Genomic DNA, 21,436 nt, shown 5'->3' with positions numbered 1-21,436 from the left:
TAACAGAGGAAGGTTGTTTATCATGTGCATATTTTCATCTCCAGTGACTTTTATTGACAACAAAATATGATGAGTGATGAGTAATTCCCCATTGCTCTGTCGTTTTCAGACAGATATCACATACCTTTAAATTAGTAACAATTTATTCACTGAAGGCTAATCAAAAGTAAAATGATAACGTCATACAACTTTGACATCTTGGGATGGGTGGTGCTTGGGGGAGTGTCTTAGTTAGGGTTTCTGTTGCTGTGAAGAGACACCATGACCACAGCAACTCTTATAAAGGAAAACATTTCATTGGGGCTGACTTACAGATTCAGTCCATCGTCATCAAGGCAAGAAGCGTGGTGGCGTGCAGGCAGACACGGTGCTGGAGAAGGAGCTGAGAGCTCTACACCTTGATCTGCAGGCAGCAGAAGCAACTCTGTCACACTGAGAGCAGCTTGAGCAAGGAAGACTTCACAGCCCGCTCCCACAGCGACACACTTCCTGCAGCAAGGTCTACCTACCCCCCCCAAGCCACACCTCCTAATAAGCAGTACCACTCTCTACGGGGACACTTTCTTTCAGGCCACCACAGAGAGGGGTGATAGCATCCATGATGGCGTGTTTAGCTGCATCTCTGGACACTTGCCAAGAGAGACCAGAAGCAAAACAAACCACAGAACGACTGAAAATGTCTCCAGATGTTGCCAAGTGCCTTGCTGGGCGTAGTGAGGGCATATTGACACAGTTGGGAGTCACTGTCCTGTGTGTTTTTCTTTACAGGAACATAATTCGGGATAAAGTGATGTTCCATTAGGAGCTAAGCACAAAATCGGCACTATAAAACACCTGCTAGGATGTAATTTTAAACAGTTAAGCATAAACAAAAATCACAGGCTGTATTTCTTAATCAAAGGCTAGATTGTCTAGGTAATTGTTATAAAACAGAACACTAGAAACATTTTAGCAAATGCCACATGGAGAAAATGAAATAGAGATGTAATTTAAGCTACCTCTTCATTTTAAAATGTAAGGCTGCTTATCTTTAGATATTGAGGGATACATGAAGGTCATTGCAGTATTTTTTTTATACATAAGACACAGCAGTTTTCTGTAGCATGCTGGATAGAAACATGTTTTGCTTCTTTGGTCATGATCTCTACAACAGGTGATGCCCAGCACCCTGCTGTGGACATCATTAATCTGACTTCCTCTGCAACATTCGTGGCCTTCTGTGTGTGGTAAGCATTCATGGAATACCTCAGCTCTCAGGGTGTTCTTCAGCTCCAACATATGCCAGGGGGTGTGGGCAAATATAGCTCATGAAGAGAGGAGAGCAAAATCCTGTTACCCCAGAACCTCTTTTCCCATCGTCGAGTGTTCTGCCATTCTTCAAATTACCAACTGTCTCACAAGTGTTAGTGGTACTTGGTGGGGTTCAGAGGTTAGTTTAGTGGTATAATGCTTGTCCAGCAGCTACAGAACCCTGGGTCTGGTCCCCATCACTGAAAAAATTAGAATGGAGGAGGGGGAGAGGGAGAGCATGGCTTAGCTAGTACAGGTGGCTGATGCCAAACAGAAGACCTGAATTCATTCCCTGAGACCCGCATGGTGGTCATAGAGAATCAATTCCCACAAGTTATCCTTTGACCACCACACACGTTCTGTGGCACTCACACGCATGCACACACACACACTCGCGCACGTGCACACACACACACACATATACACTCACTCTTTTTTTGGTTTTTCGAGACAGGGTTTCTCTGTGGCTTTGGAGGTTGTCCTGGAACTAGCTCTAGTAGACCAGGCTGGTCTCAAACTCACAGAGATCCGCCTGCCTCTGCCTCCCGAGTGCTGGCATTAAAGGCGTGCGCCACCAATGCCCAGCTTTACACTCACTCTTAATGGGGAAAAATGTAGAAAAAGAAAAACTTTGGCTTGTCACACAAATGTCATTTTCTCTTTATTTTGTTTTGTTTTGACACAGGGTCTCACTATGTATCCCTAGCTGGTCTAGAGCTCTCTATGTAGACCAGACTGGCCTTGAACTCAGAGATCAGACTGCCTCTGAGTTCCGTCAATTGTGTTTAAATTGTGTTCCGTCAATTCCAGCCTCCAAATTTGGTTTTCTTAATATTTTTTTGAAATTAAAATTTTATCATTTTCCTCTTCCCATTGTATACCCCCTCAAATTCATGACGTGTTTCTCTTTAGTTATAAAGGCATATATAATATATTCCTGAACATACAAATACAACCTGCTCAGTATGTATAATGGTATGTGTATGAATATGACTTCAGGGTTTACCATGTGGATAACCACATGGTTATTGTGGATAACCAATCGATGTGATTTTCCCTGGGGAGGACCATCCCACTCAGCGTTCCTTAGCTGCCTGTAGGTCTTCCTCTAGGTTTCGGCCGAGAGCTTCCCTGTTCCGTGTTAGCATGTTTGTTAGGTCTTCCTCTAGGTTGCGGCCGGGAGCTTCCTTGTTCCGTGTTAGCATGTTTGTTAGGTCTTCCTCTAGGTTGCGGCCGGGAGCTTCCCTGTTCCGTGTTAGCATGTTTGTTAGCGTCCTCCTCGCTCAGGTCTTTGTTCTTTGGTGTTTTGTTTTCTCTTTGTTTGTTTTACATTTTTAATTTGAGTCAGAACTCTAAAAGGATTTCTATGTTGTAATCATTTGCTGCATTTCCTAGGTATTTCCCAGTCTGTAAGTGTCTCCTTGTTTTACCCCTGTGATTTAACTGTTGAAGAAGTGACTTCTTTGTATTGCGATTGTCCCCCAGAGCCTGGGATTTTGCCAGAACTGTCATTTACTTCAATTCTACCTCTGTCTCCACCATTCCCGGTGAACTGGGTTGCAGCTGGAAGCTCGATCAGATCCAGATCTTGGCTTCTTTTTGGCAGGTCAGGGAGAAGGCGGCAGCCAGCGGTGGCGTTGCTGGTCTCTTGCATGGTGACTTGATACAGATTTTAGCTGATGCTTTTTTAGTATTTGCTCTGTGTACAGCAGTGTGCTCAGCTTTGCAGGCATATGTCTTTAATCTTAGTGGAGTCTAATAATGCTAGCACATGCCATTTTATAGCTGGTGACCAGACTTCCTGTCAGGGCCAAGTAATCTCTAACTTTTTTTTTTTTTATGGGCAGACCTCTTGGTTCCATTGTGTTGAATGCGATGTAGCTTTTTTTAAAAATGAGTTTATCTAGTGCTACATAAAAATATTTTGCATTAAGAGCTCTTTTACACCAGGCGGTATCACACTCCTTTAATCCCAGCACTTGGGAGGCAGAGACAGGCTGGTCTACAGAGTGACAGGCTGATCTTTGTGAATTTAAGAGTCCAGAACAGCCAGGAGTACGCAGAGACATCCTTACTTGAAGAAAACAAAATCAAGCAGACAAAAAGCTCTTTTACACTTAGTAATAAGACCCAAAAACCTTGCCACCTAGCTGAATTTCTTGTACTCAAGCTTTTGGTGCTGGGGATTTCACTGTCTGCGAAAACTCACAGGGACAGATCTGTGGCAGAGTTTGGTGTTTCCCTTTGAACTCTCTGTCTTCTGCAGGTGCGTCTTGGCCCCTTCATCTCTCTCTCTCTGCTTTCTTTTCATGCCCATAGTGTGCACAGTATTCTACTGTTTCCCAACTGTGAGAAACTGGCTCAGGGTTGTAAAAGCAAAACCAGCTTCTCGTTGTGTGTGTGCATCTTTAATTCATTCTGCTCAGTTCTACTGTTTATTGAATCAAACCGCTGGAACTCTAGATCTCAAAGGTAAATATCAGGCTGTGTTGACCGACTGCCGCGTTTGAAGACTAGCGGCTGGCTCTGTTGCGGGAGCAGAACGGCACCAATATCAGAGCAGCCGGCAAAGAGGGGGCTATCGTGTGGCTTCAGTAGTTGACATTCGAGGAGTAATTTAGGCTTTCCTTTTCATTTTCCTTCCTTCTTTGCTTGTTTTTTCTTCTTTTGAGACAGACTCTTAAATAGTCTAGATCGGCAACTCAGTGTAGCCAGAGATGGCCTTGAACTTCTGATTCTCCTGCTTACACCTCCCCTAGTGCTGGAATTACAGGCACACACCACCATACCTAGCTAAGTCATTCTGTTTTGTTGTGGTGGTGGTTTTTGTTTTTCAAGACAGGGTTTCTCTGTGTATCCCTGGCTGTCCTGCAACTCGCTCTGTAGACCAGGCTGGCCTGGAACTCACAGAGATCCGAGTGCTGGGGTTAAAAGTGTGCGCCACCACCTGCTGGCTGAAATATCTTATCGTTACCTTTAAAATTCTCGTCTGAAACAGTGTCTGGTCAGTTTCTAGTTAACGGAAGCTCGTTCCTTGGTCTTGGAGAAGCACTGTGCTGTGCTGAGTGAGTAGCTCTGGTGCTGGTATTTGAAAGGCTGCACGTCCTAATGGGCATTTTGTTTTTTTCCTTGTCAAGACCTGGAAACGTCTCTAAGACCTGCGTTGTTTGGGCTCCTTGAAAATGCACTTTGTCCTAGAAGTGCCATATGGAAGCCTAGACTGTACATGATTGAGCTTTGGAAGCCAGGAGAGTGCCCTGTTCCAGGGCAGCGAGGGCTGACTTGTCGCTGAGTGAGTGACGGTTCCATGTCCTTTACCTGCAGGCTCGTCTCTCGTACATGCGGGTGAAGTATCTTTTCTTCTCCTGGTTGGTGGTTTTTGTGGGAAGCTGGATCATATATGTGCAGTATTCAACCTACACAGAACTATGCAGAGGGAAGGACTGTAAGAAGATCATAGTAAGTATTTTAAATATTTTAGTTTTTTAAAAAACCTCCTGTAACTAGCTGACTATAGCTATTATGTAAGGACTGACTAATAAAGCTCTTCAACAGTAAAGGTAATTTGATGTTACTGTTGTGCTGAACTTCCAAACTCTTTGATAAATTGAGTCCTCATAATATATTGTACAGGTAAATCCGTGCATCAGTGTGGAAGCAACCTTATTGCAAAAAGGGGTTTTGTTTTAGTTTTCAAATGTATTTGAAATTTGGGTTATTATGTATCAGATTTTTTAAATGTTTAGGGTATAAGTGTATTATGTATAGACTTTCTAGAATAGTTTTTTAAAGATTTTATTTATTTATTATGAATACAACATCCTGCCTCTATGTATGTCTGCAAGTCAGGAGAGGGCACCATGTGGTTGCTGAGAATTGAACTCAGGACCTCTGGAAGAGCAGTCAGTCCGCTTAACCTCTGAGCCATCTCTCGAGACCCTAGAATAGTTTTGTCTGCTTGGTTTTTGTTTGTTTGTTTGTTTGTTTGTTTTTGAGAATGGGTTTCTCTGTGTAGCCCTGGCTGTCCTAGAACTCGTTCTGTAGACCAGGTTGGCCTGGAACTCAGAGATCCACCTGCTTCTGCCTCCCAAAGGCGTGCACCACCAAACCCATCTTAGAATACTTGTTTTGTTTTTAATAAATGGAGTCATATCAAACAAATTTTTTTTTGGTTTTTCGAGACAGGGTTTCTCTGTATTGTTTTGGAGGCTGTCCTGGAACTCACTCTGTAGACCAGGTTGGCCTCAAACTCACAGAGATCTGCCTGCCTCTGCCTCCCGAGTGCTGGGATTAAAGGCGTGTGCCACCAACGCCCGGCTTCAAACACAAATTTTTATCTAAAGTGTTTATATTTATGACCTATTTAAATACTTGAGGTTCTGACTAGGTTCACTCCTTATTGTGTATAAATGCCTTTCAGTATACATCAAAACACTTATTTCAGAGCTGTGTGTTTATTTTTGTTCTGTTCTGTTTGTATGGGGCTCTGGCTCAAACCAAGGACCACAGGCATCCAAACAGGTGCTTACCTCCAAACAGTCCACATCTCAAAACTGCAAAGTGTTTAGAGTATCTGTGTGAGCATAAGAACATGTGTGTGTGTGTTCATGTGTGTGTGTGCTTGAATGTGTGCGTGCGTGCGACTCAGAGTGTCAGAGGACAACATTCAGTTCTCTCCTTCCTCCATGTTCCGTTTCTGCTACTACTCTGTGCTGTGCTGTCTGTGTGAGCTTCTGGCTAATTCTTGTCCTCTCCTAGCTCACCCTAGGAGTGCTGGGGTAACAGATGTGCATGCGAGCTGCTGGCATTTCACATGTGTTGTGGGATTGAACTCAGATCATCGGAGTTATTTGCCAAGCAGTTTTACCCACTGAGCCATCTTGCTGGCCCCATCATACAGTCGCTGACCATGATGGAGACTGAGGCAGGAGGATCATAAGTTCAATGCAAGACTGGAATACATGATGAGAAACTATCTCAAAAGAGTTGGAGGAGGAAGACTACTGTTTGTAAGGATTCTAGTAGTTATAAGTCATTGAAGGTTTTGTATTACTGGATGTCACTTTACCCAGGACAGTTGTCTCAAAGGTGTGTATACAACAGGAACAGTATGTATTGCTCTTACAGAGCCAATAGTTGAACAGAGATTAAAATAAGTAATCATAGTAAAAATAAGTATTATCAGGCTAGGACTTGGTTCATTGTGTAAAGTTCTTGAATTTGGATCCATGACACCAACATAAAAAGCCAGGCACAGGGATGCATGCCCACAATCTCAGTCAGGGAGACTGAGGGAGATTGAGGGAGAAATAGGAAGACTCAGGCACTTTATGGCCAGTCTAGCCAATCCATGCCATCAAATAAGGTAGGGAATGATAGGAGAAGACATCTAACATCACTGATGGCCTCCACGTGCAGGCACGCACGCACACACATACACACACACACACACACATGCTCTCTGAATCAAGTATTCTTTGGTCAAACATATATATATATATATACATATATATTTTTTTTGTTTTGTTTTGTTTTGTTTTTCGAGACAGGGTTTCTCTGTATTGTTTTGGAGACAGTCCTGGAACTCGCTCGGTAGACCAGGCTGGCCTCGAACTCACAGAGATCCGCCTGCCTCTGCCTCCCGAGTGCTGGGATTAAAGGCGTGCGCCACCAACGCCCGGCCGGTCAAACATATTTTGAAAAAAAGAGTTATTAACAAAAATAACTGGCATTAGTGAGTATTTATTTCAGTATCTTTAATGTAGTTCACACCTCTAAGAGACAGTAACTGTACTTAGCTGGGAGAAAATGCACCCTGCCAGCCGCATTCCAGGAAAGCTTGCTCACATCATCTGGTGATACTAGAGAGACTACTACTCTCAGAGGTGAAGCCAAAAGTAATGGTGAGGATTTTCTCTTCTATCCACATCTTATTAAACATGAGGTCCTTGGTGTGTATTCTGTTGCCGTGAAATACCATTAAAGTGCCTCATTATTGCTTGCCCTAATTCCCCTTTAATTTGTAAGAACTAGAAACAGAATGTGAATCCAGCACAATTTGCTAGTTGTTTTACAAGTTCTTTTAAATCTAGAGTACATCATTTTTTCATAGCTTTTTTTTTTAACTGTGCACTGGGCTCCTGAGGACTAGAACTTGAGGTGGTCTTTTGACCTCCTCACACGTGCACGTGTACATGTGCACACACACACACACACACACACACACACAGAGGGAACTCTGGAGCTGAGACAACCTTGCAAACGTCCATCCAGCCCAGTTTGTGGGCATAGAGTCCCACCCTCACAAGGAGGCATGGCCCACTGCAGCTGAGAGCAGGTCCTAGAACAGAACGGTCACCATTTCTACTCCAGCAGCTGCTTGGTTAACTGCCGGAGTCCTGAAGATGGAGTTCTGTGTGGCCTGCTATGTGATCAACTGCAGTATATTTACGTTTGCTGTCGGCAAGTTCATCCAATCTAAATGGACCGGATATTTTTAGTACAAAGTTTGTCAGCTGTTTTGTAAAAATTAGAATCTAAAGTTCAGTATAGTAGCACCGGCCTGTAATTAGAGTGCTTGGAAGGATCAATGTAGACTGTGTAACAAATTCCAGGGCAGCGTGAGGCACAGAGCAAGACCCTGCCTGAAACCAAAAATAAAAAGCAAATCTAACTGTATTATTTGAGAGACATATCTTAAATGTTTTAAAAGCTGAAAGTGAAATAAGCAAATAAATAAAATCATTCGCACAGATATTAAAATTCTAACAGTATATATGTAGAAAAAAAATCCTGAACCAGCCCCTCACTGCCTTAAGATGTAATATGTTTTAGATTTGTCTCCAGGGTTTTAGTTGTATAATATTTGTCTACGTAGTTGCAGGGTTTTTCAAAATTTCAGCAATACATACACATTATTTTGTCCCAGCCTTCTTATTTTGAAATATGGAGTCTAAGCGGATTGTCTCTCGTACAGTACTACATCTACTGTAATTTTATTTAAGTAGACTGGACTGAACCAGAGCATATAAAGTTGCTGTTTTTTCACTTTAAGTGTAAAATTAAAAGCTGCATTATCTCAAAACCATACTTAACAAAAACATGCTCAGTAAAAGATTACAGCATTCTGTGTGTAAGCTTTGGAGCAGATTTCATCCCAAATCCTCAGTTTCATTTTTGTGAAGGGAGATTAGAAAGAGACACAGCAGATCCAAAGGAGAGCCACAAATACCACTTTTATTAACATTTACAAGCATGACTTGTTCTCCGCTTTGGGCGTTGGCAGTGTTGTTTTTAGCTTTCGTCTTATTATTTTTTTCTATTTTAAAATATTTATTTTCAAAGTAATTACTATCATATAACATTCATTTAGTGTGTGTGTGTGTGTGTGTGTGTGTGTGTGTGTGTGTGTGTGTGACTATGTACATGTGAGTGCAGTGCCTGAAGAGGCCAGAAGAGGGCATCAGGTCTCCTAGAGCTGGAGTCACAAGTAGTTGTTAGCTGTCTGGTGTGGGTGGGGAACCAAACTCAGGTAGTCTGAAAGGACATTGTGTGCTCTTAACCGCTGAGCCATTTCTCCAGCCTCCTTTAGCAGTGTTTTTAAAAAGTATAATTCCCACCCTGGTCTACAGAGCAAGTTCCAGGTCAGGCCCCAAAGCTACACAGAGAAACCCTGTCTCAAAGAACAAAAAAAAAGTGTAATTTTTTCCAGGTATGGTGGCACACACCTAAATCCCAGCACTTGGGAAGCAGAGGCAAGTGTATCTGAGTTTGAGGCCAGCTAGAGCTATAAAAAGAAGATACATAGGGGGAGAGAGAGAGACAGACAGACAGACAGACAGATGGTAGATGGGTGGATGATACAGGTAGATAGCTTTATAAATTGTATGCTGATTATATGTAAATTTTATATATATTCCCTCCTAGAAAAGATTAACAAGTCTTTACTGGGTATCTGCCATCTGTTAGTTACTCTGGATACTAGGGGTACGGTAGTAAGATATTCAAGTCTATACATTAAGAAACATATAGTAAAAAGATGAAAACACATAATGAACTCAGATCGAGCTCACATACACAATGGGAAGGGGTAACAGTATGTCACAGAGAATGGCCGTGGTGTGCCGCCCTCCTGTGCTAGGAGTAGGCTCCTTGCCGTGATGGCATTTTGAATTGCGACCTGATGGGAAGGAATCAGTTGTCTGGAATCTTGGACAAAGGTTAATAAGGAGGAAGGACAGTGAGACAAAGTCCTTCCCTAAAGAGGGAAGCAAGGCTTCGTGTGGGCCTGTGGCATCTCCTAAACGTTATTTAAGGGATGGAGAGATGGCCCCGTGGTTAAGAGCACTTGCTGCTGTTGCGGAGGATCCAGGTTCCGTTCCCAGCACACGCAACTGTCTGTCACGCCAGTTCCAGAGATGTGACGCTCTCTTCTGGCCTCCGCATGCACCAGGCACTCACACAGAACATATACATACTTGCAGCCACTTACACATACACATACAGTAAGTAAGTCTCCAGGAAGTTGCTTAGGACTATTGCATGTGTGTAATGTGAGGTGGGGAGTGTGTGGCCGCCACAGTGTGGGTGTGGAGTGGGCTCTCTCCCTCCACCGTTATGTAGGGCACAAAGGCCATGTGCATTGCAGGCACGTTTCCTTGATGAACCTCCTCTGCTGCTCAGCCCTGAAGTCTTCTTACTTTCACCACGGTGCAAGTGTTGAAGCGTCTTGCATTGATGATACAGTTCACTGGGAGTCAGGAGCGTCTTGGTTACTGTATCGTCAGCTCACTAGCGAGAACGCCAGGCTGGAGACAAAGCCCTGGGCTGTGTGACCCCTCTCGGCACTGCTCTGCTTAGATCCCAGCGTACAGAAAAAGTTGGTTCTAAAGTGCTCGGCTGGCTTGTGTTTGGTCTGAGGCAGACAGCCTCATACTTGTCATCACTGTAACTAGAGCGTGATAAGATTCCCTGAAAGACAGCTGAAGCTACCCCGGCTAGAGCACTGCTCTCTGCTGTGTTTAGGAATTAGGGATGAGGTTATCAGCAGTCCTGTTCAGCCTGGTTTGTTCTCTGTGTGACTGCCTGTCTTTTCCACTCCCCACTTCTGTGTGAGGAGTTATATCTATTGTAGTGTGGGGTTTTGAAGTAAAAGAGCCTTAGGTTTGAGGTCCAGTCACCCCTTTTGAACTGTGTAAGCTAGGCAAGTGACTGGGCTTTTATAAAATGCGACTATACATCAAGTAAATGTGAGGACAAAATGAATTCATGTATTAACACCATGCCTCACATGTACTGCTACTGCTACTACTACTACTATTATTATTGATTATTTTGGCATAGGGTTTGAATATGTAAAACTCAGAGAGATCCACCTTCCTCTGCCCCCCCCAAGTGCTGAGATTAAAGGTGTGTGCCACAACATTTGATCATATTACCATTATTATTTATTATTTTCTCCTCTTCCTGCCCTTGAGTGTGACTGAGAAGACAGATGCCTATATGCACAAACATGACAGTATATCATAAAACGCCCTGTCAGAGTCCTGACAGAGAAGCAAAACCAATTACAAAAGATGATCAGATTAGTCATGTCCCAGATCTGTAGGGAAAGGACTGTAAATTTAACTCAGTTGGTAGAGCATTTGCCTAGCATGCCTCAGTCCCCAGCACCTCATAAATGTGTTAGCACTCACATGGGATCCCACCTCTTGGGAGGTAGACATAGGATGATACAGAGTTCAAAGTCATCTTTAGCTGCTTAGAGAGCTTGAGTCCAGCCTGTGAGGAGGGAGGCTGGAATCTAGGTCTGGACTGAAAATGCTGTCCAGGGGCTGAACTTCCTCATCACAGAAGGTGCAGAATTGCTCTTAAGTCCCTGGGCCACTCTAATTAGCTAGAATAATATCCCAAAGTCAAATGATGATGAACTTCACATCAACAAACCTTCCCAGCAACACCTAGACTGTAGACTAGCCAAGTTGACACAGGAAAAAAACCAAAGACAAAAACCATCATAGCCTGGTATGGTGGCACCCATCTGTAATTCCAGGACTAAATGCTGGGGCAAGATGATTTCAAATCTGAGCTAGCCGGAAGTACAGTGAAACCCTATTTTAAACGTGGGGAGGCAGGGGCAGGGGAGACACCTGATAACTCAGTTGGGAAAGTGCTGCCTACCCAGGCCTGAGTAGCTGAGTTCCATCTCTGGGACCAATGTGAAGACGAGATAATGACTTCACAGTTGTCTGCTGAATGTCACACAGCTGCCATGCTGCCCACCCATCTACCCCCCAAAACAATAAATAAAAACTATTTTTAGAGCACTGGAGAGTGTTGAGAAGAATAGGAAGTCTGTCTACTTGGCTCCGTTGTGAGTTTGGGGCCAGCCCAGGCTACTTGAGATCCTGTCTCAAGTGCCAAACTTCAACAACAAAAGACCATCGACATCCAGGCTAAGTTTGTGCTACCAATAGTTGTACTATTGAAAATATAAAGAAATAAGGCCTTGCTGACAGATAGACCACTGTGGGTAGAATAGAATAGCAGAGAGAAGCTTAGAGAAGACAGATCCTCTTGGGAGGGAGTGGGTCTCTGTAGGCTCAGGGCCAGACTGGTCTATACAACCGATTCCCAGCCAGCCAGGGCTGCATAGTAACAACTGCCGGAAAACAAAATAGAATAGGAAGGGTCTGAGTCACAGCAAGGAAAGTGTGTCCACCAGACCTGAGTCAGGCTCACCCAGCATTTCATCCCTGACAGCACAACTGATGAACACCGGCCGGGGAGTCACTAGAACCATGTAAAGTCACCAAACCTTGGATTTGGTGAGGAGTTTGGTTACCTGTAAATGAAGGTTTTCCTCTTTGGGGAGGAGGGAGGAGGTGGAGGGGCCTGGAGGAAGGACAGGATCTCTCTGTGGCTCAGACTGGCTTAGAGCTCACTTATGTAACCCAGGCTAGCCCTGGCCCTGCTGCCTCAGCCTCCAAAGTGCTGGGATTCTAGCTGTGAGCCACTATGCCTGCTTGATAATAGGCTCTTAAGACTGGAAAAAGGAATTGGAGCAGAGTAGGGTACCTTGGAAAGCCAGAGTCAGCCTCTGGAGCTTGTAAGGGGTGAGAAGCCACTTCTAAAACGTGAGAGCGACCACTAAACCCTGGTTGGAAGGAGCCTCTCCCTTCCCAATTACTCCCCCCTCCACTAATATGTAATTATAACTCCCTAACTACTAAATTATTTCAGTCAACCCTGTTTGGTGCCCAACCATACAGAAATCCTGTATGGTTGAGCTCTGTAGGCGGGATCTCCCAGACATTCCCTGTTTCATTCGCGGGAACAGAAGTTCTCTTCTGTGCATTTCTCAGGACCACAAAGTTCCATCCTGAGTCCTCTGACTGGCTCCTCTGACAGGAGCTCAGGGTCCTGTCTGTAGTTGTTGAGGCGTGCCCTGACACACGGTAGTGGGGCTATGTGAGTATTAGAGGAACACATCTTTGAAACAGAAGCACCCAGTGACCCCAAGGACTCCAAATTTCATCAGACTCTTTTGAGATTCCATTCCCAAAGATAATGGTTTGTTACTTAAAACAGCAATTGTAGGGGCTGGAGAGATGGCTGGAGAGGGCTGGAGAGAGATCAGTTAAGAGCCCTGTTTAGACAGTAATGTGTAACAGTCTTTCATTTAGCTTTGCCTTGTTTGGGCATCTTTAATGTGTGAGAGGAATTCTGGGAAGGAGAAATGGAAGAGCTTAAGACAGGGCTCTGAAAATGGTGAAGACTGGCAATACTTGAGGTAGGGGATAGAGAAAATGTTTTCAGGCATTGTGAAAAGCCTCTCTCCCTTCCTCTCTTCCCCCTCCCCTCTCTCCTCTCCCCTCTCCTCCCTCCCCTCTCCTCTCCTCTCTCCTCGTGTGTGTCTGCTTCTATCTGCATTTCTGTGTGTGCCTATCCGTGTGCCTTGTGTCTGTGTCTCTGTGTGTACGTGTGTGGGTTTCTATGCGTCTGTATTTGTGTATCTGTGTGTATATGCATGCCTGTGTGTGTCTCTGTATATGTGTGGGCATGCCTGTATCTTGTGTGTATGTGTATCTGTCTGTGTGTCTGTCTAACTCTGTGTGTATGTGTCTCTGTGTGTGCTTGGTTTTTTTTTTTTTAAGATTTATTTATTTATTATTATGAATGCAACACCCTGCCTCCATGTATGCCTGCAGGCCAGAAGAGGATACCAAATCTCATTATAGATGGTTGTGAGCCACCATGTGGTTGCTGGGAATTGAACTCAGGACCTCTGGAAGAGCAGCCAGTGCTCTTAACCTCTGAGCCATCTCTCCAGCCCGTGTGCTTGGTTTTTTAGTCTTGTTAAGGAGAAGCAGCGATCTGAAAGTGACATCTGAAGTACATTTTTGGAATGTGGATTTTTGAAAATATTTAAAAGCCAAGTACTATACATATGTTTGTTGTTATTGCCCCCTTGTGGTCCAGTATGTAGTTTAGGGCAAGATTCCCTCAAGTAGGTTTTGTAAAAATAAAGGTAAATACTGCCCTCTTATGGTACTAAGAGGTATGTGCAAGCAAAGGAGAAATGTGCTGTTTATTAGGACAGCAATAAGTTACAGGACTTTTAATTATTTAAAAATTATTGAATAACTATTGGTTACTTTGATGCACAGCTGGGCACTTTTGTGCTGTGCATCAAAGTAACCAATTTTTTGAAAGGGAATACACCTATATTGTCCATTCTCGGCTTGAACTCCTCAGTGAACAGCTGAGACTGCAGGACACATCCTTGCCTTTGACTCCCAGTGGAATTCTATTTGATTTTTAAATTTTCTAGATTAGTTTATTTAGTATATAGTGTCTTATGCCCTCAGGCCAGAAGAGGGCACCAGATCTCATTACAAATGGTTGTGAGCCACTGTGAGGTTGCTGGGAATTAAACTCAGGGCCTCTGGAATAACAGTCAATGCTCTTAACCTCTGAGCCACCTCTCCAATCCTCCAGTGGAATTTTAAAGTCAAAATCACTGTGTTTGTTTTTCAAGACAGGGTTTCTCTGTAGCTTTGGAGCCTGTCCTGGAACTCACTCTGTAGACCAGGCTGGCCTCAAACTCACAGAGATCCACCTGCCTCTGCCTCCCAAGTGCTAGGTTTAAAGGCGTGTGCCATCACTGCCCAGCCAATCACTGTGTTCTTTATGTTGGAAACTAAATAAACATTTTCTGGGCACGTTCAGTGCTGTGAGGTGTACTCCAAGGACAGGGGTACTTCAGAGATGCCCAAGATGGCCTGTGACTTCATGTCATCTTGTGCTCCAGTAGACAGGATAGCCAGGCTGCAGATGATGTTAGATTCGGGGATACGAGTTAGAAGGGGAAGAAGGATATAGACCCCGGAGCCTGTGTCAGTTATTCATTTGGAAGGGGGAGTGTTCAGAAAGGGCTGTTTTTAAAGGGAGTGATCTTGGCATCAGAGAATTGAAGGTCAGGACGCTGAACAAGGCAGCTGTCAGTCCTGCCCCAGAAGTTCTTTATGATAGAATATGCTACCCGTAGGTGAGAGCCCAGCCCTCAGCTCCTGGGGTTGGCAGGGACTTTTATCTGTATTTGATGATGTGTCAGGGATTGCACAAAGCCCTGAAAAGACAACATGGGAGTTGTGGCTCCATCTCAGCCAGCTTGTGTGGAGGAAGGGAGGCAACGTTACGTAAGGACTCTAGGAGGGGCAGCTGACTGAGTCAGCCTTAAACCTGCCCTGCTAATTGCAATCTAGCTTGCCAACCTAGCTCTTTACCTTTCTGGTTTAAAGCACAGCGACTGGAGGCTGACTGGGCCCAGGCTCCATTTTCCATGCCTGCAAATAAAACCTTGTGGCAGCACACAGAGGATCTCCTAGACCTGTTTTCTGCGGAGCAAGAGTTTTGGTTGCTGATTCGATTTTTGCTGGGTGTGCAGCATTGAGAATGAACCCTCATATATGCTAGACAAACACTTCAGTATCGGTTCAGCCCTGTGTGTGTCTTGCTTTCTTTCATTAACTTCTTAGGGTAGTTTTTTTTTAGTTACCTTTTTACTGCTGTGACAAGACACGCTTATCACATGACCAAGGCAAGTTATAGAAGAATTTATTGGGGTTTTTGGTTTCAGAGGGTGAGTCCATGACTTATATTGGAGGGCAGGTAGCTGAAACATTACAGCTGCTTCTGGGCTCTGACATAATCTTTGAATTTAGTAGGTCATCTGTAGGCTTCAACGGATGCTGTAACGATACGCGACACACAATTACTGAAAGTAAAACTAAGTATTTAATGTAGAAATACTCACAAGATACCAAACAAGTAACCCAGACGATACAAGCCGTTTCCTCTGCCGAGCCGGAAGCCGAACTCCAGGAAAAGAGAGCGAGACTTCCTGTGCGCTGTCTTTTATGCCTTCCCCCCCGTAACGCCCCCTAGCCATGCCCAAAAGTGGGCCTGGCTAGTGACGTAGTTCCGCCTACGTACGTATACGTCTTTACGTCCAGCCGTATATGTCTTTAGTCCTGCCTAAAGTGGGTGTGGTTAGCGGTGTGGTAAACCGCCCTTTTATTACCTCATCTGTATGCGACTCTAATAAGTCACGTGTTTAATGGCGGCATCAGACTTCCTCCTACAGTCATCTTCATTTGTCACGGTAGGATTACATTGATATGTTTTTGTTTGTTTTGAGACAGGGTCTCACTGTAGCCCAAGCTGTCCTCAGACTCAGGGACCTTTGTCCCATGACTGCTGGGATGTAAGCACACACCAGCAAGCCGAGCTTTGAATGTGATTTCACCAAAGAAAGGGTGGAGGCTTCCTTTTTTTTTGTTGTTGTTTTTTGTTTTTTGTTTTTGTTTTTCGAGTCAGGGTTTCTCTGTATTGTTTTGGAGGCTGTCCTGGAACTCGCTCTGTAGACCAGGCTAGCCTTGAGCTCAGAGATTCACCTGCCTCTGGCTCCTAAGTGATGGGATTAAAGTGTAACATCACCATCTGGCTTGAGAACTTTCTCTTAAGGACTGTAACTATTAATTACTCAGAATCTTCAGATATTACTACTTTTTTGTTGTTTTTTTGAGGCAGTTTCTCTGTGTAGCTTTGGAACCTGTCCTGGCACTCACTCTCTAAACCAGGCTGGCCTCAAACTCACAGAGATCCACCTGCCTCTACCTCCCGAGTGCTGGGATTAAAGATGTGCGCCACCACCGCCTGACTCAGTTACTACTTTTTATTTCCTGGTTTTCAGTGTGACAAATACAAGACTGGAGTTATTGACGGGCCTGCATGCAGCAGCCTCTGTGTCACAGAAACACTGTACTTTGGAAAATGTTTGTCCACCAAGCCCAACAACCAGGTATGTACAGTAAATCAGTACTCTGGAATTTCAGTGAGTCTAATCACCACCACCAGCATCATCAGTCTGTTTTTGCTTATGTAGTTCTTATGTAGTTCAAACTGGGCTCTGACGCTCTGTGGCTGTAGTTTTTCTTAATCATTTTGTCTCCTTCTTCTAAGAGCTGTCTCTACAGTCATGTGCCACCATACCTGAGTGGTAAACTCAAATTTTCCCTTAAACTAGAAGAATTATTTAAAACATTAAAAAAAAAAACAGTAGTGGTTGGTGCACACCTTTAATCCCAGAACTTGGGAGGCAAAAACAGGGGATCTCTCAGTTTGAGGACCAAGTTCCAGTACATTCAGAAGTACATGGAGAAACCCTGTCTTAAAAAGAAAAATAAAACAACAAAAAAAATCACAAAAGGCATTCCCACCCTAAATGGAGGAACAAGAGGACAGAAAGAAAAGGCTGGACACACAGTCCTACAATACCCTCAGCACACAGTCTACAGTGTCCTCAGCACACAGTCCTACAATACCCTCAGCACACAGTCTACAGTACCCTCAGCGCACAGTCTACAGTATCCTCAGCGCACAGTCTACAGTACACTCAGCTCACAGTCTACAGTACCCTCAGCGCACAGTCTACAGTGTCCTCAGCACACAGTCTACAGTGTCCTCAGCACACAGTCCTACAATACCCTCAGCACACAGTCTACAGTACCCTCAGCGCACAGTCTACAGTACCCTCAGCGCACAGTCTACAGTACACTCAGCGCACAGTCTACAGTACACTCAGCGCACAGTCTACAGTACCCTCAGCGCACAGTATACAGTGTCCTCAGCACACAGTCTACAGTGTCCTCAGCACAGTCCTACAATACCCTCAGCACACAGTCTACAGTGTCCTCAGCGCACAGTCTACAGTACACTCAGCACACAGTCTATAGTGTCCTCAGCACACAGTCTACAGTGTCCTCAGCGCACAGTCTACAGTACACTCAGCACACAGTCTACAGTGTCCTCAGCGCAGTCTACAGTACACTCAGCACAGTCTACAGTGTCCTCAGCACACAGTCTACAGTGTCCTCAGCACACAGTCTACAGTGTCCTCAGCACACAGTCTACAGTGTCCTCAGCACACAGACTACAGTGTCCTCAGCACACAGTCTACAGTGTCCTCAGCACAGTCTACAGTACACTCAGCACACAGTCTACAGTACCCTCAGCACACAGTCTACAGTACCCTCAGCACAGTCTACAGTGTCCTCAGCACAGTCTACAGTGTCCTCAGCACACAGTCTACAGTGTCCTCAGCACAGTCCTACAATACCCTCAGCACACAGTCTACAGTGTCCTCAGCGCACAGTCTACAGTACACTCAGCACACAGTCTACAGTGTCCTCAGCGCAGTCTACAGTACACTCAGCACAGTCTACAGTGTCCTCAGCACACAGTCTACAGTGTCCTCAGCACACAGTCTACAGTGTCCTCAGCACACAGTCTACAGTGTCCTCAGCACACAGACTACAGTGTCCTCAGCACACAGTCTACAGTGTCCTCAGCACAGTCTACAGTACACTCAGCACACAGTCTACAGTACCCTCAGCACACAGTCTACAGTACCCTCAGCACACAGTCTACAGTACCCTCAGCACAGTCTACAGTGTCCTCAGCACACAGTCTACAGTACACTCAGCACAGTCTACAGTACACTCAGCACAGTCTACAGTGTCCTCAGCACACAGTCTACAGTGTCCTCAGCACAGTCTACAGTACACTCAGCACAGTCTACAGTGTCCTCAGCACACAGTCTACAGTACACTCAGCACACAGTCTACAGTACCCTCAGCACACAGTCTACAGTACACTCAGCACAGTCTACAGTACACTCAGCACAGTCTACAGTGTCCTCAGCACACAGTCTACAGTGTCCTCAGCACAGTCTACAGTGTCCTCAACACAGTCTATAGTGTCCTCAGCACAGTCTACAGTGTCCTCAGCGCACAGTCTACAGTGTCCTCAGCGCACAGTCTACAGTGTCCTCAGCACACAGTCTACAGTGTCCTCAGCACAGTCTACAGTGTCCTCAGCACACAGTCTACAGTGTCCTCAGCACAGTCTACAGTGTCCTCAGCACACAGTCTACAGTACACTCAGCACAGTCTACAGTGTCCTCAGCACACAGTCTACAGTGTCCTCAGCACAGTCTACAGTACACTCAGCACACAGTCTACAGTACACTCAGCACACAGTCTACAGTGTCCTCAGCACAGTCTACAGTGTCCTCAGCACACAGTCTACAGTACACTCAGCACACAGTCTACAGTGTCCTCAGCACACAGTCTACAGTGTCCTCAGCACAGTCTACAGTACACTCAGCACAGTCTACAGTGTCCTCAGCACACAGTCTACAGTACACTCAGCACACAGTCTACAGTACCCTCAGCACACAGTCTACAGTACACTCAGCACAGTCTACAGTACACTCAGCACAGTCTACAGTGTCCTCAGCACACAGTCTACAGTGTCCTCAGCACAGTCTACAGTGTCCTCAACACAGTCTATAGTGTCCTCAGCACAGTCTACAGTGTCCTCAGCGCACAGTCTACAGTGTCCTCAGCGCACAGTCTACAGTGTCCTCAGCACACAGTCTACAGTGTCCTCAGCACAGTCTACAGTGTCCTCAGCACACAGTCTACAGTGTCCTCAGCACAGTCTACAGTGTCCTCAGCACACAGTCTACAGTACACTCAGCACAGTCTACAGTGTCCTCAGCACACAGTCTACAGTGTCCTCAGCACAGTCTACAGTACACTCAGCACACAGTCTACAGTACACTCAGCACACAGTCTACAGTGTCCTCAGCACAGTCTACAGTGTCCTCAGCACACAGTCTACAGTACACTCAGCACACAGTCTACAGTGTCCTCAGCACACAGTCTACAGTGTCCTCAGCACACAGTCTACAGTACACTCAGCACAGTCTACAGTGTCCTCAGCACACTGTCTACAGTGTCCTCAGCACACAGTCTACAGTGTCCTCAGCACACAGTCCTACAATGTAATCAGCACAGTCTTATTCTTCACATCTCTGTCTTTGAGTTTCCATTGCAATTGACTTTACTCGAAACTTAACACACCATCTAGCCTTGCATAAAATGTAGAAAATACTATATAATGGTAGTTTGATACATACCCACTTAAAGTTCATTGTCACCAGCCCGAACAGCTTAGGGAGTCCATAAATCTACACATTTTTGTGCATCACACAAAAGTACAAAGTCAGCCGGGCGTTGGTGGCGCACGCCTTTAATCCCAGCACTTGGGAGTCAGAGGCAGGTGGATCTCTGTGAGTTCGAGGCCAGCCTGGTCTACAGAGCTAGTTCCAGGACAGCCTCCAAAACAATACAGAGAAACCCTGTCTCGAAAAACCAAAAAAAAAAAAAAAAAGTACAAAGTCTCCTCCCAAACTAGGGACCAGGGGAGTAGAACATGATGAGCCTTACTTTTAGTTCTACTTTTCAAAACCTATATTTAGCTATGCATTGTGTTCATCTTTTAAAGTCACTTAAGGAAAAGGCTTTGGGGATTCTTCAGACTGGCATTCTCAGGAATGAAGTCAGGAGCTGGGGTTGCTGGCCCGCACATGCAGTCTTCAGGAGACTGAGGCAAGAGGATTTGAGTTTGAGGCCAGCCTGGGCTACACAGGGAGACTCTCAAAAGGCAAAAACAAAGTCACAGCTGTCGCTGAGTGGCTCAATGCTTGCTTATGTTTTGTAGAGGAGGGGACCTGACAAGTGCAGCTGTAGGCTTTGCAGTCTCCTCTCATGATACATAACTTGCCATCCTTCTTTTTCACAAAGATGTATTTAGGGATTTGGGATAATCTGCCAGGTGTTGTGAAATGTCAGATGGAACAAGCTCTTCATGTTGATTTTGGAACTGAACTGGAGCCAAGAAAAGAAATAGTGCTATTTGATAAACCAACCAGGGGAACTACTGTACAGAAATTCAAAGAAATGGTCTACAGTCTCTTTAAGGTGAGTGCATCTAGTCCTACACCTCCAGTATGAACCTGCATCCTTACACAGGAACCCACAGGACTCTGTCTTAAGTCATTGTATTGTAGACATTGACTTACTTCCATCAGAGACTCCATCTTGAAGAAATGATTACAAAGAAAGGGAAAAATATGGAGACTGTAAACCTTTATATTATTTATAATACCTATATATATAATTGAGGACTCAATAGCTGCACATTTTGACAGTCAACTGATAACCGGAGCCAGGCACAGTGGCTTCTACCTGTAATCTCAGCTACTTGGGAGACTGAGACAGGACAGTTGCCTCAAGCTTGAGGCCAGTTTTGTTGGGCTACAAGTTAAGTTCCAGACCAGTCTGAGGCAATGTGGATAAATAATAAATCTCATACCAAAAAAATAAAAATTAATGTAGTCTAGATACCTAGATTCCCATCCTGCCCTTTCCTCTTATATGGGGAATGGACCAGAGGCCATTAAACTGTATCCCTAGGCCTTCCTTTTTATCTTTTTAAAAAGCTTATTTTGAAACAGACTAAATTGACAAGGCTGGCTTTTACTTGGAGCCCTGTTGCTCTTTCTTTCCAGCCTGGTCCCACGGCTGCTTTGCCCCAACTAAACACACAAAGACATATTAATTATCAAAGTTTTAGCCAATGGCTAGGGTTTCTTATTGGCTAGCTGTCTTAATTATTAACCCATTTCTATTAATCTATGTATTCCACATGATCCTGGCTTATGGAGAATGCCTAA

At 44.7% G+C, this 21,436-nt stretch overlaps 1 protein-coding gene across 3 annotated transcripts in view; it reads left to right on the top strand.

The window, feature by feature from the left end:
- Positions 1 to 21,436, top strand: part of Dipk1a (divergent protein kinase domain 1A) — a 65,347-nt gene that overhangs the window by 41,277 nt on the left and 2,634 nt on the right. For all 3 annotated transcript variants that reach the window (XM_040733385.1, XM_040733384.1, XM_040733386.1), the window contains exons 2-4: positions 4,615 to 4,749; positions 16,547 to 16,654; positions 20,505 to 20,681. In XM_040733385.1, the coding sequence (XP_040589319.1) occupies positions 4,615 to 4,749; positions 16,547 to 16,654; positions 20,505 to 20,681 (420 nt within the window). The remainder of the gene's footprint in view (positions 1 to 4,614; positions 4,750 to 16,546; positions 16,655 to 20,504; positions 20,682 to 21,436) is intronic.

The sequence above is a fragment of the Mesocricetus auratus genome, unplaced genomic scaffold (genome assembly GCF_017639785.1).
Source record: "Mesocricetus auratus isolate SY011 unplaced genomic scaffold, BCM_Maur_2.0 Super-Scaffold_100031, whole genome shotgun sequence".
Lineage (NCBI taxonomy): Eukaryota > Metazoa > Chordata > Mammalia > Rodentia > Cricetidae > Mesocricetus > Mesocricetus auratus.
Note: the sequence above shows the minus strand (reverse complement) of the source record. Positions and strands in the feature narration are given on the sequence as shown.